The 26,597-nt window shown below is 38.4% G+C and overlaps 2 protein-coding genes across 3 annotated transcripts in view; one reads left to right on the top strand and one right to left on the bottom strand.

Moving 5' to 3' along the window:
- Positions 1 to 17,511, top strand: part of usp47 (ubiquitin specific peptidase 47) — a 34,809-nt gene extending 17,298 nt beyond the window's left edge. For both annotated transcript variants that reach the window (XM_026268463.1, XM_026268462.1), the window contains 16 exons: positions 3,955 to 4,031; positions 4,149 to 4,204; positions 4,341 to 4,453; positions 7,991 to 8,095; positions 8,226 to 8,433; positions 8,605 to 8,720; positions 9,254 to 9,373; positions 10,033 to 10,801; positions 11,579 to 11,754; positions 11,859 to 11,939; positions 12,024 to 12,139; positions 13,970 to 14,088; positions 14,164 to 14,294; positions 14,385 to 14,432; positions 14,521 to 14,651; positions 16,003 to 17,511. In XM_026268463.1, coding sequence (XP_026124248.1) covers positions 3,955 to 4,031; positions 4,149 to 4,204; positions 4,341 to 4,453; positions 7,991 to 8,095; positions 8,226 to 8,433; positions 8,605 to 8,720; positions 9,254 to 9,373; positions 10,033 to 10,801; positions 11,579 to 11,754; positions 11,859 to 11,939; positions 12,024 to 12,139; positions 13,970 to 14,088; positions 14,164 to 14,294; positions 14,385 to 14,432; positions 14,521 to 14,651; positions 16,003 to 16,177 — 2,541 coding nt within the window. In that variant the 3' untranslated portion in view covers positions 16,178 to 17,511. The remainder of the gene's footprint in view (positions 1 to 3,954; positions 4,032 to 4,148; positions 4,205 to 4,340; positions 4,454 to 7,990; positions 8,096 to 8,225; positions 8,434 to 8,604; positions 8,721 to 9,253; positions 9,374 to 10,032; positions 10,802 to 11,578; positions 11,755 to 11,858; positions 11,940 to 12,023; positions 12,140 to 13,969; positions 14,089 to 14,163; positions 14,295 to 14,384; positions 14,433 to 14,520; positions 14,652 to 16,002) is intronic.
- A 931-nt stretch (positions 17,512 to 18,442) lies between these two features.
- dkk3a (dickkopf WNT signaling pathway inhibitor 3a) lies at positions 18,443 to 26,483 on the bottom strand. Its single transcript, XM_026268464.1, has 8 exons — positions 26,187 to 26,483; positions 25,264 to 25,389; positions 24,333 to 24,407; positions 23,142 to 23,219; positions 21,883 to 21,975; positions 20,201 to 20,342; positions 19,938 to 20,094; positions 18,443 to 19,151 (listed from the first exon to the last, which is right to left on the bottom strand). Exons 1-8 carry the CDS (start codon positions 26,382 to 26,384, stop codon positions 19,064 to 19,066), a joined length of 957 nt encoding a protein of 318 aa, XP_026124249.1. The 5' UTR covers positions 26,385 to 26,483; the 3' UTR covers positions 18,443 to 19,063.
- Between the last annotated feature and the right edge of the window lie 114 nt (positions 26,484 to 26,597).

The raw sequence follows: 26,597 nt of genomic DNA, 5'->3' as shown, positions 1-26,597 counted from the left end.
ATATTATACAAAATAATTATTTTTATATATAATAATAAACACTCAACTTAAAATGTATACATGTAAATTGCATAATTCAGTTTTTAAATTAACTTCTAATTTATAAAATTTCTGATTGTTTTTCATATTTTCATTTACACATTGGGTGTCACAACTTTTTTCGTGACAGATTTATTTTTAACACGCATTAAATAACTGAGACGTCACTAACAAGAAAATATGAGGAAACTTAATTTTTTGCGAAATGCTCTTCTCTGCACTTCATTTCTCTAGTGAACTAACAAGCTGTGGACACTGATGACTTGCCTGAGGTAAATGAAATTAGGGTGACCATATGTCCTCTTTTTCCGGAACATGTCCTCTTTTTGGCCTTAAAATAAAATTTGTCTGGCCAGTATTTCTAAATTTACCAAAATGTCCGGCATTCGGCTTTTGTTTTCTACAGTCACCATTCATTGTGTTCATTTTTGTATTAAAGCCCTGCCTGTTTTCTTGACCCCGCTCCCGCTGAATTTCTGACCATGACTACCTACTCCAGTAAACATTCTAATATTTGAATATAATTTGTTTACATCAGGAAGCCGCTATCAATCGGTAAGATGCAGGGTTGCCAAATCCGTGTTCTTTGCATGGAATTGGGCTGATTTTAAATGTTGCGGAGGGTTGATTTTTCTTAAAGGTTGAATGAAATGCTTGTATTGAAACATTTTGCATTCTATCTATGATAAAACTGTGGTAGACATTAAGTCTTGTGAAGGATGGCCACTGTTAGGAAGCCTTTTAGCTGTGTTTATGATCAATCTGCATTACAGTGTAAAATACGTATTTTAGGTATGAAAATTACATATTTTGAGTTTTGATTTTTGGGATGATGTTATTGAACTGCTTTGAGGGCTATTTTAACAACCACCCCATCCCATTTTGTTTCAAAGTTGTTTTATTCACATCTCTCTATGGTAGAAACACATATTGAGCAATTGCACAAGGCATGAGATGATCATTCATGTATATTTCGTGTTAAAACTAGTGGTAGGGAGGAAGTGCTCCGTTCTGCCGTTTGAACGTAGGCATTTATATAGAGACATTTATTATTTGAATTTCCTAAAATAAATGGACATTGTCTGAAAGATGAGACTTTGTTTCTTATCAAAAGTAACAATGTATAAAACTAAGTTTCCAATGAAGTTTCACTTGTTCATTGGTTAAAACTATTTCATGTACACACATGTACTGAATTGAAAGACCTGTATCTAAAATTTTCAGTATGAAAATGTGTAGTTACACCCCTAATTTACACACTTTTTTACAAAAAACATTCCACCATATTTACGCATTTTCCAAACCTTATTCTAACGTTGATGAATTTGAAGTGTTCTAAAAGAGCAGCCACATGTCCAAAGTTAGTAATTTACCTTAAACACACCCAAGTCATCTCTTTATAAGGGTTTTTCATACAACCTTTCTTTCCAGTTTCAACTGGGTATTATTTTTTGTTACATGACATTACAATTAGTCACTTTGCAGACACTTTTATCCAAAACGACTTACAATTGGGGGATACATAAAGCGATTCTTCTTAAAGAGGCAAATAACTAATTTTTTTATTAACTTTTTAATTAGGGATTCAGCATTCTGGATCACTCCACCAGCCAGGAATGGTGAATGAGAATGTTCTGAAAAGTGATTTTGTGATGGTACCATGAGGCGTTGCTCACTAGCAGATCTCAGACTTCTGGAGGGGACATCTTGAGGGGATATTCGTAATAGTGAGTGGAAGTAGAGAAGAGCTGAGTCTGAAGCTGTTCTATATGCAAGCATCAATGTCTTGAACATGATGTGAGCCGCAATCAGTAGCCAGTGCAAGGAGATAAAGAGAGGTGTAACATGGGCTCTTTTGGGTTCATGCCGCTGCATTCTGAATCATTTGTAAAGGTTCGATTTGTTCTTGATGGAAGTCCAGCCAGAAGAGCATTGCAGTTGTCCAGCCTAGAAATGAAAATGGCTTGGACAAGAAGTTGTGCAGCATGCTCCGCTAGAAAGGGCCTGATCTTTTTGAACTTGTGCAATGCAAACCGGCAAGATCGAGCAGTCTTTGCAATGTGTTCTTTGAAGGTCAGCTGGTCATCAAAGTGACACCAAGATTTCTGACCAAAGTTGATGGGGAAATTGTAGAAGAGCCTCGCTGGATGGAGAAAGCTACCATTGGATCATCTGGTTGAAATAAAACATAGAGCTGTGTGTCATCGGCATGGCAATGGTAGGAGAATCAGTGTGCCTGTATGATGGGACGACCCAGTGAAGTCGTGTATATGGAGAAGAGGAGGGGTCTAAGAACTGATCCCTGAGGAACCCCAGTGAAAAGTTGATGTGCTTTGGATACCTCCCTTTCCCAAGCCACCCTGAAAGACCTATCAGTATGATAGGATTCAAACCAGCGAAGTGGAATCCCTGTGATGCCCAGTGATGAAAGAGCAGACAGAAGGAGCTGATGATTGACATTGTCAAAAGCAGAAGATAGATCCAGCAGAATGAGAACTGATGATTTGGAATCAGCTTTTGCAATCCGTAGGGCTTCAGTGACTTACAGTAGCGCAGTCTGTTGAAGGGCCACTCCTGAAACCTAACTGGTTAGCGAGACTGGAGAGAAGTTTTTGATATTTCTGCCTCCGTGAGGAGACAGGAGAAGAAGATGGGAGTTTTTGTAGTGGGTGTGGTTGGTTTGAAGTCTTGTGTGTGTGGGGCTAAGAATTGACTAATTATCGTTCTGGTTTTGTCTGTGAAGAATGTAGCGAAATCATCAGTTAATATAGAAGTGGTGGGCAGTGGTGGAGGGGGACAGAGGAGGGAATTGAATGTTTTGAAGAGATTACGTGTATCTGGAGCATCATAAGTTGATCTTATGGAAGTATGAAGATTTTGCAGTATGGACTTCAGCACAGAAAGATGAAAGCAAAGACTGATACATCCTCAGATCTGTCAGATCTTTTGATTTGTGCCATTTTCTCTCTACTGCACTGAGTTTGGTCCGGTGTTCATGAAGAACATTGGATAACTAGGGGTTAGAAGGCCCATGCTGGCCTAGAGGAGAGAGGATAAATATCGTCTAGAAAAGAGGTTAAAGTAAAGTGTCTGTTGCTGCGTTCACATCCAGAGATGAGAAATGGGTAGGTGAGGGAGGAGACGAAGATACTACGGAGGAACGATTGCGAGGGGGAAAGAGAGCAAAAGTTTAGTGTGTGAGAAGAAATAGACACTTTAGGAGTGTGAGAGAAATAGAAATTGGTAGATAGAGCAGCTGGGGTTGCTGAGTCTTCTGCATGCATCCAGGTCTCAGTCAAGCCCAAGATGCTGAGTGTGGAGTTTAAGGAAAAACAGAAATGAAGTCTGCTTTGTTGACAGCTGACTGACAATTCCAGAGACCAACAGAAAAAGAAAGAGGTGCAGTAGAGGATGTAGGGATAGGATGCAGGTTCGCAATGTTGCATTGCTGTCTGTGTGTGACATTAGAGCGTTGTCCAGAGTCTACAGGAATGGTTTGGAAACGCATGATGGAGGTGAAAAATAGAGGACAGAAAAGGAAATTGAGTAAAGGGAAGATAATAAATAGTACTTTAAGTGCGTTGTCCATTGTGTTGCTCACTGAATTCACGCAGGTAAAGTCGCAGGTCTTTACACACGTTGGTCTTAACACGAGGAGGCTGGACGCTTCCACTGATGTTTCACACAGACACACAGACACTAAAGTAAAAACAGCTGTGGCCGCCTATTTAGCACAGCCAATAGGCTATAGCAGGGCTATAGTTTAAGCTTTTTTTTTTGCAGCTTGACAATATAAATCTGTATAAATGTATATCGATTTTTGTGTGTACAGAAAGAAAGCAAGCTGTACAGGATTGTGGAGGGTTATAAAACAGGGTTATAATTTGTGTTATCGCCATCATGTGTGCACTCCAGATCACGCAGGATGACATTCGGAAGACATATGGTGGATCCTCAGGGAGCAGAGGCTATTACTCCAGTGCCTTTGCCAGGTGTGTGAAGCCTCCTAGGCCTACATTTGTGATTTCTGAAATGCCAAAGAAAAACTTTGTAAAAAAAGATGGTATAATGTATTTTTTATCAAATCTTCTAATTTTACTCCCAAACAGCTCTACAAATGCATACATGCTCATGTACAGACTAAAAGACCCCTCCCGGAATGCAAGTAAGAAATGGGATTTACATGGTTTGAATGATGCAAATGTAAAAATTTTATTTTCTCAGAATCAAAAAGCATTTCCACTGATCTCGCTCCCTGTCTGAGATTCTGGGACTTAATGGACCCTGTGTGTGTTTTGCAGAATTCCTGGAAGTGGAGGGCTTCCCAGAGCACATAAAGAGACTAGTGCAGCGAGAGAAAGAGTCTGAAGAACAGGAGAAGAGGCAAAGAGAGATCGAGCGCAACACATGCAAGGTAAACTGAAGGAATAAACTTGGGCTCTGTTCCAATCCCTAATCAGCTGCCTACCTAAAGAGCATTTGAGGCATCACAGGTGTGCTCTTAATGCAAAAAGCTGTTCCAAGCAGTGCGCCACAGAATTTGACCTCAGAAGAGTATAAATTTAAAGGGGTGGTGAAATGCTCGTTTTCAGTCAATATCCTTTTAATCTTGAGTACCTATAGAGTAGTACTGCATCCTTCATAACTCCAAAAAGTCTTTAGTTTTATTATATTTATAAGAGAAAGATAGTCTGTACTGATTTTTCCCGGAAAAATACGAGTGGCTGGCTGGAGGCGTGACGTGTGGGCGGAGCTAAAGAATCACGAGCGCGAGTAGGCTTTTGCGTTGAGAGCGTTTGGAAGCTGTGACATTACCGTGAGGAAAAAAAACCATTATCCAAAACAAACCATGGCTAACAGTCAGATTCAGCATATATTTATGATCCAGAATCGGATCCCGAGGCTGAAATTTAACAAGAGCAGCATCAGCAACAACGTCTCTATGTGGTATGTATTGAAACTGTATATATTTGCTTAGCGGTTTTGGAAAATGACTAAGTTCCACTTTATGTCGTCTTTTTTTTTTTTTTTTTTTTAAGGTGTACATGTGGAAAGTGCAGTTTGATGACAACATCGCATGTTGTTTACTTGATGTGCTTATGCGCTGATAGCTAAGTTAATAACACAGAGATATATGAAGCAGTTTTACTCACCTCCTGCGGTTCCAACACACGATCGTGACCCTTTTTCGCTGGGACTGCATTATCCTTAAGAAATAAACTACAGTATTGTTCAAAATAATAGCAGTACAATGTGACTAACCAGAATAATCAAGGTTTTTAGTATATTTTTTATTGCTACGTGGCAAACAAGTTACCAGTAGGTTCAGTAGATTGTCAGAAAACAAACAAGACCCAGCATTCATGATATGCACGCTCTTAAGGCTGTGCAATTGGGCAATTAGTTGAATTAGTTGAAAGGGGTGTGTTCAAAAAAATAGCAGTGTCTACCTTTGACTGTACAAACTCAAAACTATTTTATACAAACATTTTTTTTTTCTGGGATTTAGCAATCCTGTGAATCACTAAACTAATATTTAGTTGTATGACCACAGTTTTTTAAAACTGCTTGACATCTGTGTGGCATGGAGTCAACCAACTTGTGGCACCTCTCAGCTGTTATTCCACTCCATGATTCTTTAACAACATTCCACAATTCATTCACATTTCTTGGTTTTGCTTCAGAAACAGCATTTTTGATATCACCCCACAAGTTCTCAATTGGATTAAGGTCTGGAGATTGGGCTGGCCACTCCATAACATTAATTTTGTTGGTTTGGAACCAAGACTTTGCCCGTTTACTAGTGTGTTTTGGGTCATTGTCTTGTTGAAACAACCATTTCAAGGGCATGTCCTCTTCAGCATAGGGCAACATGACCTCTTCAAGTATTTTAACATATGCAAACTGATCCATGATCCCTGGTATGCGATAAATAGGCCCAACACCATAGTAGGAGAAACATGCCCATATCATGATGCTTGCACCTCCATGCTTCACTGTCTTCACTGTGTACTGTGGCTTAAATTCAGAGTTTGGGGGTCGTCTCACAAACTGCCTGTGGCCCTTGGACCCAAAAAGAACAATTTTACTCTCATCAGTCCACAAAATGTTCCTCCATTTCTCTTTAGGCCAGTTGATGTGTTCTTTGGCAAATTGTAACCTCTTCTGCACATGCCTTTTTTTTAACAGAGGGACTTTGCGGGGGATTCTTGAAAATAGATTAGCTTCACACAGACGTCTTCTAACTGTCACAGTACTTACAGGTAACTCCAGACTGTCTTTGATCATCCTGGAGGTGATCATTGGCTGAGCCTTTGCCATTCTGGTTATTCTTCTATCCATTTTGATGGTTGTCTTCCGTTTTCTTCCACGTCTCTCTGGTTTTGCTCTCCATTTTAAGGCATTGGAGATCATTTTAGCTGAACAGCCTATCATTTTTTGCACCTCTTTATAGGTTTTCCCCTCTCTAATCAACTTTTTAATCAAAGTACGCTGTTCTTCTGAACAATGTCTTGAACGACCCATTTTCCTCAGCTTTCAAATGCATGTTCAACAAGTGTTGGCTTCATCCTTAAATAGGGGCCACCTGATTCACACCTGTTTCTTCACAAAATTGATGACCTCAGTGATTGAATGCCACACTGCTATTTTTTTGAACACACCCCTTTCAACTAATTCAACTAATTGCCCAATTGCACAGCCTTAAGAGCGTGCATATCATGAATGCTGGGTCTCATTTGTTTTCTGAGAATCTACTGAACCTACTGGTAACTTGTTTGCCACGTAGCAATAAAAAAAATATACGAAAAACCTTGATTATTCTGGTTAGTCACATTGTACTGCTATTATTTTGAACAATACTGTATGTGCTGTCAAACTGGGCCTTGTTTGTAAAACAAGCATCTTCAAAATGCAGGAAACAAACAAAAACACTTGCACAACTCCGTTGATGCTCTGTAAAAATAAACTCCATCCACTGGTCCCTTAATGCTGTTTTTTGGGGGGGGGTAATCTGTGCAGGGTTGTCTTGCCCTGGCAACCAAAAACACACTCCTTTTGTGACATTTCGCGACGCTCTCGCTCTGATCAGTGAATGTCTGTGCTCTCTCTGCTCTGCTATATGGGAGCGCGCGCTCTTCCAGCAGACGTGCCCTCAGGACCCATATAAGGAAATTCCGCTCCATCTAACGTCACACAGAGCCATACTCGAAAAAAACTTTCCGAAACTTGTGACAAACTCGAAGGAGTATTTTTGGAACAGAAATACTCCTTCAAACGTACAACTTAATTTTTTAAACTTTGTCCATGTTTAGCATGGGAATCCAACTCTTTAACAGTGTAAAAAACTCAGTATGCATGAAATACCATTTCACCCCCCCTTTAACGAACATTTAATGTGTAAAGCCATAAAAAAAGTTTATGGTGGTGAGGGTCAATATAGGCAAAGATTTGGCAAAGCACTGCAAAAAATATTTTTTAAATTTGTAAATAAAGCATATTGGAGTGAGTTTTACAACGTAATGATACTTTATATTTCTGCAGTCTTTCTACTACACGTCTGCTTTCTAATTACATGTTTACTAGTGCACAATGTAGGCAATAGGGAATGATTCAGACAGTGTAAATATGCTTTCGATTGGGGCAAATAAGGTCTGGTTTCTCGTTGTGTCATGTGAACTGTGGTAGTGCACACAGACTGATCCAGACATTGGCTTCGGTCCAGAGACGCGATCACATGGAGTTTTGAGCATTATCAACTCGGTATGATGGACAATTTTTAGTTGGGCAATTTTAAGTTGGGTAGGTCATTTTCAGCTGCGATTCCTAAAATGGGGGTGCAGGTTAACAGGTAAAAAAAAATGCTGACTTAATGTGTAGGATTCTGCCTAAAATACCTCTCTAGGCTGAGCCTGTGTTTAGAATAGAGCCTTATTCTGTCCTCTTTCATTAGATCAAGCTCTTCTGCATGCATCCAGTGAAGATGATGATGATGGAGAATAAGCTGGAGGTTCACAAGGACAAAACTCTCAGAGAAGCAACAGAAATGGCATACAAGGTGAACAAGACCAGTGGATAGTTGTCTATAATTCACCTCTGCATTAGTTTGTCTAAGTCACTCTTAATTTATCCCTGGTTGTTTCCTTGTGTTTGTCTGTGTGCATTGTGATTGTCCTCTGGGTGATCAGCTGATGGATCTTGATGGAGTGGTGCCACTGGACTGCTGCCGATTGGTGAAATACGATGAGTTTCACGAATATCTAGAACGTTCATATGAAGGAGAGGAAGACATGCCTATGGGTCTGCTGCTCGGCGGGGTCAAGTCTTCGTACATGTTTGACCTGCTCCTCGAGATCCGCAGGCCTGACCAAGTGTTCCAGCCCTACAAACCTGGAGGTATCTACTGGGTAGAACATTTGCAATATACTCAATCAAGGTCCCAATAACAAAAGAACATTAATGCATCATTTTATAATCCTTTGATTTCTAAAATTTTCTGATTGACCAGATATCCTTTCCAAATTACCTCACCATCAACTGCTGACAATGTTTGTGTGTTTATTGCAGAGGTGATGGTGAAGGTCCACGTGGTGGATCTGAAGAGTGAGTCTATTGCTGCTCCAGTCAGTGTCAGGGCATATCTCAACCAGACTATTATAGAGTTCAAGCAACTCATTGCACAGGTACAACATCTCATTTCTGAGTGGATTCACTGCTCCATTCACTGCTCCATTCACTTACAAAGGCCAATTTCCATAAATAGGGTAACAAATTGTGCCCCTCCCCCTTTTTTTAAACCAATGAGTGCCCATTGTTGTTTAGAGAGAATGATTAGATATGTTAGATAAACTACCCAACACTAAATTATTATAGTGTATAAAGTCCCCCGTACAATAACAATAAAGCAGTGTTATAATAAAAAAAATATATAGATTGAGTTACCAAAGCTACTTTTTTTTTGCACATTTTTAGCTAAAATCGGAAATCCTTGATTTTTTTTTTGTTCCTGTATATATTTTTCCATGTATTTATCTTAATTTTATCTTTTTCTTTTTTTTTTCTCCAATGGTTAAGTTTTACAAACATGTGCCAAATATATATTTTAAGGAGTTTCAAACACACTTTTGTGCCCTGTTTGTGGAAGGTGCCAAAGATTGTTGAAACAGATGTTGGCTTCCATCTAACATCTTATCACCTGGTTGTGTGATTTTCTTAGGCCACTGGGCTTTGTGCGGAGACGATGCGTATCGTCTTAGAGCGCTGCTACAATGACCTACGGCTGCTTTATGTGCCCAACAAGACTCTGAAAGCAGAAGGTTTCTTCAGGAGTAACAAGGTTTGTTGCATAACACTTACTTTAATGGCTCTTTTCTAAAACTTAGCTGTCTTCATAGGCAGCATCCTATGGCATACAACTATGCATTTTTCCTCCAGTAAGGTATACAAGAGATTTGACTATCCCTCTTATTGTATACACTAACTGCAAAATGCATGACACTAAAAAAATACTTGTCCAAAGTAGATTTTTTTATTTATTGATAAAACATTTTTGGATTTTTTTTCAGGGACCATTACAATGCATTCTGTTATTGAATATATTTGAAATACATAAAAAAAAACTGAAGTTAATTTTAGGCAAAAATCAGTGAACTAGTAGTATTCTTGTAATTGTACTTGGGACTAAATTGGCCCATTTTAATTTTGCTGTAGGGATAGTTTAACTGTAGTTCATGAGTTTCCATATAAATTATATCAAACGTACTGTTTATTTGCTTGCTGTATACTTAGTTTACTTAGTAGTTAACGTGTACTTTGAAGTATACTTTCAGTAAACTAAAAGTCAAATTATACTTACAAGTCCTGCCTTAGCAAATTTAGCTGACCTACTTTTTGGATTGGCCTCCAAATCGTGGGCATGCCAGTGCCTTTTGCAGCATTTTCCTTAAAATGTCTTAATTTAGCCCTTTTCTGTGAGATGCTGTTGTCTGTCCTCAGGTTTTCGTGGAGAGCTCAGACTCAACGGACCATCAGGCCGTTTTCACTGACTCTTATTTGTGGAAGCTCCTGGATCGGCACGGGAACACAATCAGACTGTTTGTCTCCTTGCCCGAGCAGTCGCCAGGCTCTTTGGCCAACAGAACTAGTTGCCCCAAAGCTAGCGCTGACTCTGAGGACTCTTTTGATGGGGCGAAGGGCAGCAGGAAGTCAGTGGAAGCCATTCTTGAAGAGAGCACAGAGAAGCTAAAGAATCTTTCTTTACAACAACAGCAGCAGCAGCAATCCTCCAGCACCAGTGACAGTCAGAAAAGCTCAGAACACAGCGACTTTGAGTTTATCGAGTCGCCATCACAGGAGCCGGATGCTGCCTCGCAGCCTTCCCAGACAGAGAACTGCACACGGACCGCCTCAGACACTGAGAACCAGTTCCCCTCTGAGGAGCGCTCCGACTCTGACGTCAATAACGACCGCAGCACCAGCTCTGTGGACAGTGACATCCTGAGCTCCAGCCACAGCAGCGACACGCTGTGTAACGCAGACAGCGGCCCGCTCCCGCTGGCTAACGGCCTCGACTCGCACAGCATCACCAGCAGCCGGCGCTCCAAAGCACACGAGGGGAAGAAGGAGACGTGGGACACGGCCGAGGAGGACTCTGGTACGGACAGCGAGTACGACGAGAACGGCAAGAGCAAAGCTGAGGCCCAGTACCTGTACTTCAAAACAGAGCCATACTCTCAGGACGACGGATCTGGAGAAGGACAGAAATGTAATGTCTCTTTTGTTAATTATTGTGACCTTGGAAAGCATTTGATTTTAAATGAACAATGCCGTGTTTCAGCCTTAAATACCAGGGCATATATTTGGCTTCACAATCTGTCTGTAGCATTAAGCCATGTCACAAGTTTTTTTTTTTTTCATGCATAAAATATAACAGCACACTATTTATTTGCCAAACCGCCAAAATAAAAGCTTGAGGTTTTAATGTTAAAATTTTGGCTAAAATGTCAGTTTTTTTAACGCTTGCTGTGAAATAATATAAAACTATTGATATTAATTAAATTCCTGAATTTTACTAAACAATAGTGTTATTGTAATTTAATATTATTAAGTTCCATTACTGAATTTATGTAATCTTATAACCCTATGATGATGGTTTGCATGCCATTAAAATGTTTACGAGTACAAAGACATTTGACATTTTTTGATAGTATTTTATTTTTTATTGCCTTAAACATTTTAGGTTGATTTAAATTTTTCCAAATATAACCTTTCAAGTCATTAGATGAAAATTGCTGTATTGTATATTACAGGGGGAAAAAATTGTGTGTGTCATTTTTGTTTCCTATATTGCGTAAACCTAGTCAGTTGGCTGGTAACCTAAAACACAATTTGGGTTCCAAATCTAATGAATTCGAATTTTTTATCAGTATTTTAAACCAAAATATAAGATGAAACCAAAAAGATTCAAACAGTAAAACAAATAACCATCTGTTTCTGTTGAACACACATTTAAGAAAACAAGTTAATGTTTTTAATGTTTCAGGTTTACTTGTCCATGTTGACAAGAGGATCACATTGGCAGCATTCAAACAGAATCTAGAGCCGTTTGTTGGCGTCCCCTCCACTCAGTTTAAAGTCTTCCGGGTTTATGCCAACAACCAGGAGTTTGAGAGTGTGCGGCTCAATGAGACGCTCTCCTCTTTCTCTGATGACAACAAGGTGAGATTCTGTCTTTACTTTCTCCTATGCTAGCTCAATTCTATTTGGCGCCACTAAAGATGCATAAATGCCACGCTCTGTTTGTATGCTCTGCTGTTGAACAGATCACGATTCGATTGGGACGTGCACTGAAGAAAGGAGAATACAGGGTGAAGGTGTACCAGCTGCTAGTCAATGACCCAGAGGTGAGAGACAAAGAGTTTGGAAATGCATTTTGTTTATTCTGCAGAGGAATAAGTATTCTTAAACAGACAATTTTGTTTTGACAGCCCTGTAAGTTTCTTTTGGACACTGTGTTTGCTAAAGGCATGACTGTTCGACAGTCTAAGGAGGAGTTGCTGCCTCAACTCAAAGACCAGTGCAAACTGGACCTCAGTGTAGATAGGTAAGCCCATATCAAACATTTTATATTTGTCCTTCTAAAGGCCCTGATGTGACGTGAACTGTGAAGTTCTTCATTGCTTTTTGCAACCAAATTGACAGCCGTAAGAAAACAGAAGATAAAAGCATCTGATCACAGTGATGTGGATAAGTTTACCAGAGCTCTGCAATTTGGCACTCCAGTCAAGTCACGTCATGTTTATTTATATGCCACTTTATACAGTAGAGTGCTTCAAATCAGGGGTAATCAATTAAAGCCCGGTCTCTAAATTTCCTTCTCAGCAAAGGTCTGGAAAATGCCTATCTGAAATGGTTTTAAATTTCGATCTGGACACCAGTAGTACTTTGTTTAAAAAAAAAAAAAACTAAACGGTCAAAATACTCATCAAAGATGAGTATATTGGGCTCTGCCAGACAATGCAGTAGGCCTGTCACGATAAGTCAACAGAAAGGGCAACGAAGTTACTTGCAAAATATGTGACATGGTATTAAAATAAAGTACAATAGTTGTGCAAGTACAATGCTGTATCAATTGAGATGCTTCCCAAAAGCTGGTTTACTCTAGCGAGACGTTATCTATTTATTCCCGGGACATCTGTGCATTCGGAGAGGGTGTTTTCTGACAGCCCGACTAACCCCACTTCACATCATGACATGCTACATTATTTAAATAAGAATTGAAAAATTATCGCGGCCGAAAAATATTATCGAGCTCATTTTCTTTCTATAGCACGATTAATTGATTTATAGACTATCGCGACAGGCCTACAATGCAGTGTTGTCTGAGAATTTTCCTTCCTTCCTCCCCCCAAAAACAAAAACCCTGCTTTGAAACGAGCAGTTTCCTGACTGAATGGATGAAAATTAACCACATCTAAGAAGTGATATTTTGAGTGTTCACCAATCAGAGCAAACTTTTTTCGCCAGTTTTTTGCTTTGGCTAGCCATTTGAACTCTTGAAATGAACTTTTTTTTTTTTTTTTTGGACACCACACCAGTTCATTCTTTGATTTCACTTAAAATATATCGTGGCACTGGAAACATTCATGATTTTTCATCTATGTGTACATCTTTTGTAATGATTGGCTAAGCTTTTAGCATGTGAAATGAGTAACAGTGATTACTGAAAATATACTGTTGTATACATGTGGCTTGTTAACATTCACGTGTTTCCTTTTGGCTTTGCCAAACTGATGGTAAAGCTAAGGACATTATTAACTGTCTTTACATTTATTTTGAAAGATGAAGCTCATGATAATGGAACGGAGCATTAACATTTCAGATTAGTGATGTTTGCGGTGTTTGACCAATCACAATGCACTGGGTCAGTTGGCCAATCAGAGCAGACTGCGCTTGTCAGAAGGAGGGACTTTGTAGAAAATGACGCGTTTGAGAGAGCCAGGGCATAGAGGACCTACAATAATGTACAGTATTTGAAAAATAATGTTTTTTTAGCATTAAAGCATGTCAACATATTCTGTTACACTAAATACACAAAATAAAGATCTTTAAAAAAAGCGTCATATGACCCCTTTAAAAGAACGCAAACTTTAAATCTGTTGCATACTTCTACATTTTAGATCTATTTTATGTTTGTTTGTTTTTTAATTGAAAATGTAATGAAAATTCATCATGTTTTCTTGTTCATGGGATGGTTGTTGTTGTCACAGGCCTGACTCATGAATTGCTGCAGCAGTTTTGGACGCACATCCACCTTCTGCATGCTGCAGTGACACATCTCAGTGCTTCACTGCAGCTACTGACCTTTTAAATGCACTGACTCACAGCACAGGAGGACTGATGCCTCAGAATACTAACAAGATGTGTGTCACAGGTTTAGACTCAGGAAGAAGACCTGGAAGAACCCAGGCACAGTGTTTCTGGATTATCACGTCTATGAGGAGGACATCAACATCTCCAGTAACTGGGAGGTGTTCCTCGAAGTCCTTGAAGGTGAAGACCATCATAGTTGTCATAAATATTCAACACCTCGTATATTTTGGCATTTAATGACTTTCTTGCATGTAGAACCGGAGCGGATGAAGTCTATGTCCCAGTTAGCGGTTCTGAGCCGTCGCTGGTGCCCAGCCCAGATGAAGCTGGAGGCCTTCCATGAGGTGGTGCTGGAGAGCAGCAGTGTAGAGGAACTCAAGGAGAAAGTATGTGGAGAATGAAAAGGCTTAGAATTCTTTGTTTTCCTCTTCATTTGAGTCTTAATGTTTAATATTTGTCATATTTTGTTCCCTCAGCTCAGTGAATTGAGTGGAATTCCTCTTGAGAACTTGGAGTTTGCCAAGGTACAGTAGTAGGCTTTGCGTATCAGATTTACATTTTACAGATGTGGTTGTGTTTCAGATGCCCTTCCTTGTCTCGTTGCTCCTACAGGGACGGGGAACTTTTCCTTGTGACATTTCGGTGTTGGAGATCCATCAGGATTTAGACTGGAATCCTAAAGTCTCCACCCTCAATGTCTGGCCACTCTACATCTGTGATGATGGAGCTGTGATCTTCTACAGGTGAAGCCTTTCCCGTCACATACACTTGATTATTCGTTTTTACTAGTTAAGTAATGAAATTATATGCAAAAAAACAAGACTTTTAGACTAAACTAGTCAGCGAATTGTCAAAGACTAGTTTAGCTGGTTCTATGAAATGGCTTTGTTATATTTAATTTAATTGATTTATTTTTTTCCTGTTTTAACAGTGTGGTTTTAATTGTTAAAGACAATTGCCAATTTTTCAACCAGCTTTGTAATGTTACATTTTCAAAATCAACCATTTTGTGAGTTGTACAAAAGGCTAGTTTAGTTGGTCCTGTGAAAACTCTTTTTTATTTATCTTTTATTAATTATCAATTATTATGATGTCATATATGATATTGTTAAGCAAATATTTAATTATTGTTTGAATTATAAAGTCAATTATTTTTCATAATATAAAATGTTAATATGATTTATTGCTATAAATTTTTAATTGTTATACATAACTTTTTCGATTTATATACATTTAGAAGTGTAAAGAATAATATATTAATTTATTTTAACCTTAACTCTTTTCTCGTCTTTTAGTAGACATTGCTTCTCCGCTAAAGATGAGTTTTTACAGCTTTTCGTGTTTTCACTGTTATACATTGGTGGGCACCATTACACATCTTCTGAACGAGTACAAAACCTCCCGAACAAAAAAACACTTGAACAGGATGGAGAAAATAATTAAATAATTAAAAATAATGCAAGCATCAGCAATAGATTACATATAAATGAAAACTGCATATTGCTATGGAGTAAAATGTTGATCCAGGAAGTGATTTATGTCTGTGCAAGCTTTGGAGGGATTGATGGAGGCAATTTACTGGATTTATGCTTTAATAATCATACTGAATATTATCCAGATGTAGTTTTTGATACTTATCATTTCTCACCTTTTTGCTCAAAACTATACATTTTTATGAAACCTACCTATATTCAAGTGTTGAGTTAAAAAAAAAAAGCTTTAAACTAGAATAAAAGTTTATTTTTAAGTATAATTTTTTTGTTTAAAAGAAGAGGCCCTCATCTTCATTTTTTGGTATTGCATATTCAGATATTCATACAGAAAAATATACTGAAGGCCATAAATTTTTTGTGAAAATCATCAAAATTGTTTGCATTGGCTGTCAACTTTTTAAAAAAATGCTGGCGTGTAAGAGTTAATATAAATCCACAAGTCAAAATTATATCATAAAGTAGTTACTTTAAAACTACCTTTAATTTAAAACTTAACATTGCTATTAAAGATGAGATAAACCGACTAGTCATCTTTATCTGTAATTAACTAGTTGCTTGTTGGTCATTAGTCAAGCATGCATGTCTGTGCCCATCTCTGCAGGGACAGCACTGAGGAGCTCATGGAGCTGTCTGAGGACCAGCGCAATGAACTGATGAAGAAGGAGAGCAGCCGCCTGCTGAAGACGGGCCACCGGATCAGCTACTCCCCACGCAAAGAGAAGGCCCTCAAAATTTACTTAGACGGAGGGCCCACCAAAGACCCTGGACAGGACTGAGGAGGGGAGGAACCTATCCTTCCCTATTTTCTATCTGGCCTGCCTTCTGCAGTGTAGCGCTGCCTCGCCAGCGACCCTGGCGTTTGGGCCCCACGTTGAATCAACGTCACCAGTGCTGTCCGGCTGACGCTCTCTTCTTTGAGCTCCAGAACGCATTAGCGTGGCTCAGAGTACTATTGTGCACCATAGTTTATTGTACTGTAAAGTTTAAAGGGAAGTGCAAAAGCTATTTCAAGTTCAATATCATTCAGATAAATCAATTTAGTAATACAGAGATGGGTGCACTCGTTAGAGGAAACGGGGCAGTTTGGGAGAGATATTTTATCGCCCTCTTTATTTCTTTCACCTGTTTGCACTCTCAGTGCACCATCTCCATTGATTTTTGTCCCGTCGTTCTTCATTTGCTGTTTGTCCATCACTCACTCTCTGATTCTGAGATGTGATCGAACGCATCGAATTCTCTCGTTCTCAGCGTCCATCATCCTGAGTCTATTCAGTACTCGAGCACAGCGCGTAACGTATCCAGCCACCTCCGAGCGCCCGCAGGGGTGACAGCACTGCTCATTTTCCATTGCATAGAGGCTCTTCGATCGACTCCAGTCGTAGTGACACTTTCACTTGAAGTTTTGGGTGTGATGCTCTCACTTGAATATTGGGATATCTCTCCTTTTGTTTATTTAACACATAGTTGTGAAATTAAATGCTTCATTTTTGGCTGAAGAGGTTCTATTCTTGCAGTTCATGCTTCCTTTTGTGTGTGGGTGTTGCCCACTGACTGCTGAAGCTCCGCCCTCTTTGTAGGGAGCTCCGCCCTCCTCCTCTCACTACACTTCCTATTGGGGCTAGTGACACTGGTACATATGAATTTGCAAGGCTTTAAGAGTAGGGCAATAATGAATCAAGTAGTGCGCTTTGTTCACCCGATTCATTTGTTTTTGTTTTTTTCATGTAAATTATTTCACTACAGACTGATGACAACGTTAGGTCTTGTGAGTGACTTTTAATGGCATGTGTTTTAATTTTTTGATCCGTACTCTGCTTTTCTTTTTCCATTTAGACATGTCCTGTGTTCTTTTTCATTTTTTATTTCTGCACAGTGTGTGAACAGAGAGTGTTCGGATGTGGCAGGTTTGTGTGTGTGTGTGTGTGTGCATGCGTGGAAATGCTTCTTGCTGCTGTTTTCGCATAGCTGGAAAGCGAAGGGTGCTGACGCCCCATTGGAGGAGCGCCAGTGTCGGAGCTCGACCCAATGGCTGCGGGTTCCTGGGCTCCTAATGCTGCCACAAGCTGTTCACAGTAGACATGCCAATACTGAAATAAAAATCAACAATCAATCTCTGTCTGCCTGCTTCCAGGTTGACGTATACGAAGAGCTCATATTTTAAAGAATTATACAAGGAATCAAATTTTGCTTGATTTTATGAAATGATACAAAATATTATATTCAAACAATGTTAGCATACTATAACCTACAAAACCTTAAGATGTCTTTTTGAACGGGATATCATTTTTTATTTCATCATTTACTCACCCTCGAGTAGTTTCTTCTGTTGAACGTAAAAGATATTTTGTTCAATGTTCGTTACCAAACAGTTGAAGATAGTCATTGATTTTCTTAGTATAAAATATACTCTAGATGTTAATGGCTACTGGAATATCTTCTTTAATGTTCAACAGAAGAAATTCTAAAATCTTCAGAACAACTTGAGGGTGAGACAATTATTTTAATTTTGGGTGAATTGTCCCTTTAAGCTGCAGAAATGGTTCATTCATAAATAGCAATAATTTCTCATGTTCTGGTGGTGTTTGCGTAGTCTTAAGGTGTGGACACATTAACGCCATTTCATTTATAAAATGTCCATAGTCTGTTGTCAAGTATAGCAATATATAAAGCACAGCTAAAAAATAAGTCACTTTCAAACTAAGTGGCTTTCTGTTGGGCAATGGGCAGATTCACATTTGTGAAATCTGCAATGGGAAATCTTTGCCCTTGTGCAAAATTAACAATTGCATGGATGAATTCCTATTGTAATGGATGCATTTAGTCTGCGAAAGATCTCCAACTGACATTACATTTTAAACCTACTCTTTTAAGGTGAAGTCACCATTAGCAATCTTTAGGGGAAAAAAAATCATGACTGGATTTTGTCTGTGAAGAATTTGACAAACAACAGTAAATGTGACCACACCTTTACACATTTTAACAAATTTAAAAAAGTCTAAACTTTGGTTCAAATCACATATATAAAAAGATGATAAACAACATGTTTTTCAACCTTTTATTTTCTGGAGCAAGTTTGTGTTCATTACATGGGTAAATTACAATAAGTTTCTTGTATAGGTGCGTCACTGCTACACTAAACTAAGATGGATTGGCTCTCAACTGAGTTTTCCTCTTTCCATTTTGCTGCCTGATGTATTCCTAAAGCATTAATACTGTACATTAATAATAAGTGCTTCTTTCCAATGCTCAGACTTCACAGTTGAGCTTCAACACTTGAGGGCTGTTCACACTGACAATGATTTGACCTGCTGGATGCCCAAATATTACTGCTGAAAATCTGATCACAAATCCAATTAAACACATCATCATCCTATGAAAAGGCGCATGAATCAAAGTTGCTCGCTCAACTACAGTATCTAACATTTTACTGTTGCATGTCTCCAACCATCACTTGTGTCCCTTCAAATCGCCAACTTTCTTTAGAAATGCATGACTTCCAGGGCAGCTTGATACTTTCAAATCGCTGTCAGTGTGAACGGTCTTTAGATTCTGGCACATTCACTACTGTTTGGGTGATTATAATGAAGGCGTTTCCTACAAAGCTTTGGAGTGGTGATGAAGCGTTCATGTCTGTTTCAGCAGCTTAGCTTCTCTTCATCTCACTAGATGATGTAGTCAATCTCAGAGTAGAGTGTGTCGGCGAGCTCCTCCTCGCTGGAGTTCTGACTCTTCAGGCACAGTGCACCTCGTCTGACAAAGAGAGTGATCGCCATTTAATTTTAATAGTTCATATATTATTTCATGAAGTCAAAAAAAGCTTTTTATGAAAAATACCGGAAAAACTACAGTAATATGGAAAATAATTGTGATTCATGTGATGCAAAGTTGAATCTTTCAGTGTCACATGATCTTTCAGAAATCATTCGAATACAATGATTTGCAGCTCAATGTTGAAAAACTCTGCGGCTTAATATTTTTGTAGAAACTGCTACATTTGTTCAGGATTCTATGATGAATATAAAGCATTTATTTGAACTAGTATTTTTTTTTTAAGATTATAAATGTCTTTTTAGCTGTTTAAGTTTTGCTAAATAGAACTATTCGTTTCTTTTTTTTAAAAAAAGCTCTTAAAAATCCCAAGCTTTTTTGAACTTTGTTTAAAATTTCTATCTAAAACGGTGCACATAAAAGAAGTTGATCACTAAAAACTAGAATTTATATAGTTTACATTATGATATCAGCATATTATAATGATTTCTGAAGGATCGTGTGCCACTGAAGACTGGAGTAATGATGTTGACTATTCAGCTGTGCATCATCTGAATAAATTACATTTTAAAATACATCGAAATAAAAAAGTTCCTTTCAAATAGTAATAATACTTCACAATATTACTGTTTTTAAATCAAATAAATGATGAAAAAAAAATATTTATGCTTTTGACTGGTAGTTCATAAATATTCATATATAATATTTAAATATGTACATATTTATGTCATGTTAAGTGGAAACAGCCAGGAGAGGATGGCTTCTTACCCAAGATGTTGGCACTGCAGATCACCGGCACATGGGCAGTGCTCTTGAGCACCCTCCCCCTTAAAATCCCATGACAGCAGCTCCATCAGGTGATTGGCTGCAATGATGCAACGCTCACGTTCTATTGGCTTAGAGATGCACACTGGTAACAGCAGGGCTGAAAATTGAAAACAAATAGTTAACAATATGCACTATTCAGCAGGTTGAGATCAAGATGTTTAACAGATAATGTAACGTGCTCATTTGATGCAAGTTAATTATACCTTTATGGAAGGCACAGCAGAAGTCCTCCTTACAGTCCCTTTGGAACTGACAGATAGTTCCTGCTTCTCCCTTTGTGTTGTTTGCACACTGACCCCACACACACAGCTGTCCCGCACAGCATTCCTCATCCTTGGTGCATGTCTGAGGGGGGATGCAGAACATACAATGGGTTGAGACGGCTCAAATGATTCCAGTACACATAATTCATGCTTATCTTGAATCAAACAATTGGTTCTTTCAGGACACTGATGCACAGCAATGCATCTCAAGAACACGGACTATGGAAATTACTCTTCAGACCACTTCATTCTTCAAATGATCAAAGTTAACAGTATATTTAAGACTAGACGTAAACAGACTTAGCCCTTATAAACATTAGTGCCGGAATTTGCTCTAGTGTTCTGATCTCAGAAACATCTCCGAAATGTGAAATAATTCTTGTAAAAGACAAGACAAAAATATAAACTTGTGGTTCAGTATGTGAATCAGTTGGTTAACCACACTAGCTGATTCATAATTGTTATGATTCATTAAAATAATCTGACTCAAAACTCATTCATTCTGTATTTCGACTGGTTGCAATGTGTGCTACTGATTCACTTAAAAAAATGGCTCATGGGTGTCATTCATTCAGGAATTGGACTCTATTGTATACACCATAGGACTTTGGCTGTATGCAGTTGGTTCACTAAATAGACCTGGTTCATAAGAATCATTTAGGATTCAGACTCCACTGGTTCTGCGGTATGCTATTAATTCATTAAAAAGTATTGTCTCACATGAGTCATTTGTTCAGAAATTTGTTTCCATTGCAATTGTGTGCTATTGAAACATTTAAAAATGGCTATTAAGAGTCATAAGTGTGAGAATCGGATTCTTCCACTGGCTGCACTGTATGTAATTGATTCATTAAAAAGGAAAAGCTCAAATGCGTCATTCATTAGCAAATCAATCTATGCAGGTTACACTGTATGCTACTGATTAAGTCAAAAGTACTGGCTCAAAAGAATCATTCAGTAGCGATATCAGCAAATCTAACTTTACGGGTTGTACTTTATGCTACTGATTCATTCTGAAGTAATTTGTTGAATCAGATTCCTCAGGACATGCTGTATGTTTATCGATTCGCCAAAAAGAACCAATAAATAAGTCATTCTTTAATATTCTTGTGTCATTCATCTCTGCAGGCCTCCAATGTTTATGTTTGTTCAAAGCCTTAGCGAGGCTCTCTAATAAGCAGAAACTGGGTGTTCGAATCTGCTTCAACAATATCCTGCGAGAGTAATGCACATCTGTATTCTGCTTAGTTGGCTACCCTACTTCCTGGGCCGCGAGGTGAACTCAATATGTCCTATCTTGAGCTGGAGACACTGCTCATATTTAGCAATCTGCGCACTTTGATGTGAAACCCAAAGGAGGAACGCTTCGGCATATCAGATTCCAGGTGCACTCGTACTGCAATGCAGTCACAATGCAGACTCCGTTGCATCATGTTATTGGAAAACATTACTGTGTATTATATTTGTGCAGAGACCCAGAGAAAGTAGAAAATAATGAGCACATGAAACTAACTACGGACTAGGCTGAACACCTAACATGTTAACTTGATCTCTTACTGGATAACAGCAGAGGTCAAGTGTACTTCACATGTGCCTGGTCTGTGAAATTTGACAGCGCTTACCGCATCAGTGTGTTTGCAGGGCAGACACCTCGAGCCCTGTGTTTCATAGAGACAGTAGCTGCCCTTCTCGCAGTCTTCATCAATGATACAGTCCTGAGAGACAGAAGAAAACAACAACATTCAAGACCTTGTGAACTAACGTAACAGTCATAACCCACACATTTATGTGAGGAACAAATCAATAGCATAGCTGCACTTCACAGAGTGGAAACAACATTCACAGGATTTTGGGTTAGTTCAGCCAAAAATGTATATGATGTCATTAATGACTAACCCGTAAGACCTCCGTTTATCTTTGGAACACAGTTTAAGATATTTTAGATTTAGTCCGAGAGCTATCTGTCCCTCCATTGAAGCTGTGTGTACGGTCTACTGTCCATGTCCAGAAAGGTAAGAAAAACATCATCAAAGTAGTCCATGTGACATCAGAGGGTCAGTTAGAATTTGCTGAAGCAGCGAAAATACATTTCGGTCTATTTTAAATAAAGTCGTTATAGTTGTCATTAATGACATGATTTGAATTTTTGGGTGAACTAACCCTTTAATGCTCCATTTCCCTCCTTTTTCATCCTGGTTCATAAATTTTTAACAAAGAAAAAGTAATTCCTTCCGTTACCTTTAGAAGAATCAAATGAGTGATTTTAACATATTAAATACAATCACTGCAATTATATTATTATAAATCGGACTCATATAGCGACAGTCTATTCAAAAATTTAAATTCTGTCATTTACTCACCCTCATGTCATTCCAAACCTGTACGACTTTCTTTTATTTTATTTTGCTAAATACACATATTTAAAATGGAAAAACATCATCTTGAAAAACTAGACCAAAATATTCATGACTCATCCTGAACTGCACAGATTATTGTCCAATCAAATGCTGTCTACAACAAATGTCCCTCCCTCTCATACCTGCAACTGACTAGCAAATCATCGTTCATGTGATTTTATGTCTATCATCTAGACCTTTTTTTATTTTTCATTTTGTTTAAATTTTTTCAAAGGGTTCAATAAACTGACCAATGAACTACAAACTGGCTTGTGCTTTTGGCTTCTTTGTCTGACCTTATTTCAGTCAGACGGGAAATTAAAGCTCACGAAGAGTAGGCCTATTCCTCTTCCCAAACACTACTACTACTCCTGACGTCTTTGAGAAGATGTGTGCAAATAAAAGGGTTTTGGCTGTGGCAGATAAATACCACAAATAGACAGAGAGACAAAAAAGATGGACGGACAGACAGACAGACAGCTTACATGATCAATGCTGTTCTCTTTATCTCTGGGTTGTATGGTTGTCATGTTGTTTGTATCTTTGGTTGAATTGACCGTTGTCTGGGAGTAAAAACACAGAAATTAATTTAGACACATATATTGCCATGCATTTAATGTTATGTGACATCCCACTTATTACTTAACGCATTAATGAATAAATGTACTCAGAATAATGAGTTGTCCTTTTAGTATGTGAGAAGCAACTGGAGAATGACTGAATTATCATATCTAGGAAAGCAGTTGCTTAGGACAATATCAATTATACAGGTAAAGATCCCCTGCTGTTACATTTACTCACCCTCATGTCATTCCAAACCTGTACGACTTTCTTTCTTTTGCAGAACACAGAAGATATTTAGCAGAATGTTGGTAACTAAACCATTCTAGTTACCATTGTGAAGAAAATAAAATCTCAAATTATCTTCTATTATACTTCCACTGAAGAAAAAAAGACATTGAAATTGCACAAGAGTGAGAGAATAATTAACTTTTTAATTTTGAGATGTCTCTTTAAGGACCAACTGTGATTTTAGTCAATATCTGTTTTGTTGTCTATAGGTTAGTACACTCCTAAAAGTTTATTTTGGCAAAAATACAAATTTAAATTGAAAAACACCTGGAAAACCTAGACTAAAATATTCATGACTCATCCTGCACTGCACAGATTCTTGTCCAATCAAATGCTGTCTAGAACAAATGTCCCTCCCTCTCATAGCACATGCAACTGACTAGCAAATCATCATTCATGTGATTTTATGTGACCTATAAACTACAAACTGGCTTGTGCTTTTGGCTTCTTTGTCTGATCTTCCTGGACGACTGGAATTAAGAGGATCTAAAATGTCAAATGCATCCCTAAAGACGATACGTAGACGAGATCCGTCGATTATCTGCCGTTATCTTGCCTTGTCAGCTGAACTGCCACCTCAGACCCAGAGCCCTGCCATCTAGAAGAGCAGGTCAATACACAGCAGACAGCCTTATTTCAGTCAGACGGGAAATTAAAGCTGACGAAGAGTTGGCCTATTCCTCTTCCCGAACACTACTACTACTCCTGACGTCTTTGAGAAGATGTGTGCAAATAAAAGGGTTTTGGCTGTGGCAGATAAATACCAGGATTTTAAGACACAAGTAGACAGAGACAAGAAGATAGACGGACGACAGACAGCTTACGTGATCAATGCTGTTCTCTTTATCTCTGGGTTGTATGGTTGTCAAGTTTGTATCTTCGGTTGAATTGTCCGTTGTCTGGGAGTAAAAACACAGAAATTAATTTAGACACATATTGTCATGCATTTAATTTGACTGTACATTCATTTTAAATACATTCAGATTGTACATTATCCCACTTATTTCACAACACATTAATGAATAAATGTACTCAAAATAATGAGTTATACTTTTAATATGTGAGAGGAAACTGGAGAACTATGTTTAGAACCATTTGTGAAAAAAAAATGTATGCATTAAAATGGCATTAATATAATTCTACATCTTTACCTCACTTAGTAAACATTAATACATGAATATACAAATAAGTCCCCGCCTCCACTCGATCTCAGCAGTTCAAATCTGCCTATTTTCACTCAGTTAACTACAGTGATAAATGCTACACAATGGCAAGTGGCAATATGGGATTCATTCATATGATGTATGAACCAGAATCTGATTCTAAAGAAGAGAAAGAATTAATTATAGCTACAGTCATCTTCAAGTCCATCTATCAGAAAGGTAATACATTTTAAGTAACTTAAAGTACAATGTTGGACATTGATTTCATTTGTAACTAATAATGAACAGCTAATGATGTGTTGCTAATGCTACACAACCTGTGTTCTGGTTTTAAGAAAGCTAATGATATGAAAAGCCCAGCCCCATGAGTTGACAAGATTCAAACCCCGTTCAAACCGTGTTTTTGAGACGGTCTTTGGTACACTGCAGATTTAAGGACAAAATTTTCAGCAAAGGTTTTGAGTTTGCAAACCTTAAAGCTTTAAGTGGTCATTATGCCAAATGATTTGACCAATCAGAATGAAGTATTGTGGAGAGTCATATAACTGTATTTAAACTGCCTCACCGAACCAGGCAAAAGCTCTTTACCCACCTTATTGATTCTCTCAGCAGTATAAACGGATTGATTCCCAGCTATGATTTCAATACTGCTGTAATTTTGGAGATTTGAAGAGACATTGTGTGGATGGAGGCTGGATTTTGCTGTCTCATTGTCTATCTGAGAGAGAGAGAGAGAGAGAGAGAGAGAGAAAGAGAGAGAGTAAGGAAATGCTGCAATAAGTACAATTTCCCAGCTATCAAATGAGCTATTTCTACATGAACTGACCCTTAAAAATCACCTTCATTGATGTAAAGGTTTCTGCAACTTGTGAACCAATGAATTTCCATAACTTTTTCAGTTCTTGATAACTGAGTCAGTGGGATTTACAAAATAATTTTATAGACTGTCCTAGTTCTGGACATTGCAAGAACTAAAGTATTTTATGATTTGCACATCTTTATAATTCTTTATAATGTGACTCCTTCATAACTTCATAATGAGCTCCCTCACAGTGGGAACTGTCTAAAGGTTTAATCAGTAATATTAAATGATAAACCACTTTAGATTTGACCATATTAAACACATACCGATTTTACCGATGATGAACAATGGCAAATTTGGGAGGTCCCTGAAGAATAACACCTAACAATGGTATGCACAGGTGGTATGAAAAAGTGTAGTTTAAGGTTATGAAATTAATCCTTATTGGTCATAACAATATTAGTCAGTATCAGCTTATATGGAAATTTCACTCTGCTTTCTAATATATCAATTTAGAAAGAGATGAGCATCTAATTAAGCTTTGATGGATCATTTTTAGGAAAACTGCACAGATTTGGCATGTGCTGCAGCCAGTGATGCTAAAACTCAAACGCTATTAGTTATGAGAGATGTTTAAAATAATTCCCCAGATCTACTCTGAGAGATATTCATAAGTGAAGAACAATAACTGGTATGTATTTTAAAGCAAAAACCTGCTGCACCGCGTCCTCCAGCTTCTGCTGCGTGTCCTCCGTCAGTTCCTCCACCTTTTTAAACATATTGCTCATGGTCGTTTGTCCTTCTTCTACATGTGTTTCCATGTTTGCAATGATGTCCAAGTCTGTTTTAGATATCTCGGGGACAATTCCATGGACGATGGCCAGGCACAGGCTGAATCCGAGCAGAAACATGTTGACAGAGCGGCTGGTGTCTGTGCAGTGTGTGTGTGATCAGAGAGCGGCTGCTGTCTGTGCAGTGTGTGTGTGTGTGTGTGTGTGTCTGATCAGAGGAGCTCCAGCTGCGCGAGGCGAGGCGGGACGATGCGCATAACGCAAACCTCTTTGTACTGCATCTCTAGCTATTCACATTTACTGCATACGGGAGACCGTATTTAGTGAATTTAG

This window comes from Carassius auratus, chromosome 7, assembly GCF_003368295.1.
Source record: "Carassius auratus strain Wakin chromosome 7, ASM336829v1, whole genome shotgun sequence".
Classification (NCBI taxonomy): Eukaryota; Metazoa; Chordata; class Actinopteri; order Cypriniformes; family Cyprinidae; genus Carassius; species Carassius auratus.
The sequence above is the reverse complement of the archived record's forward strand: the minus strand, read 5'-3'. Positions and strand labels throughout refer to the sequence as shown.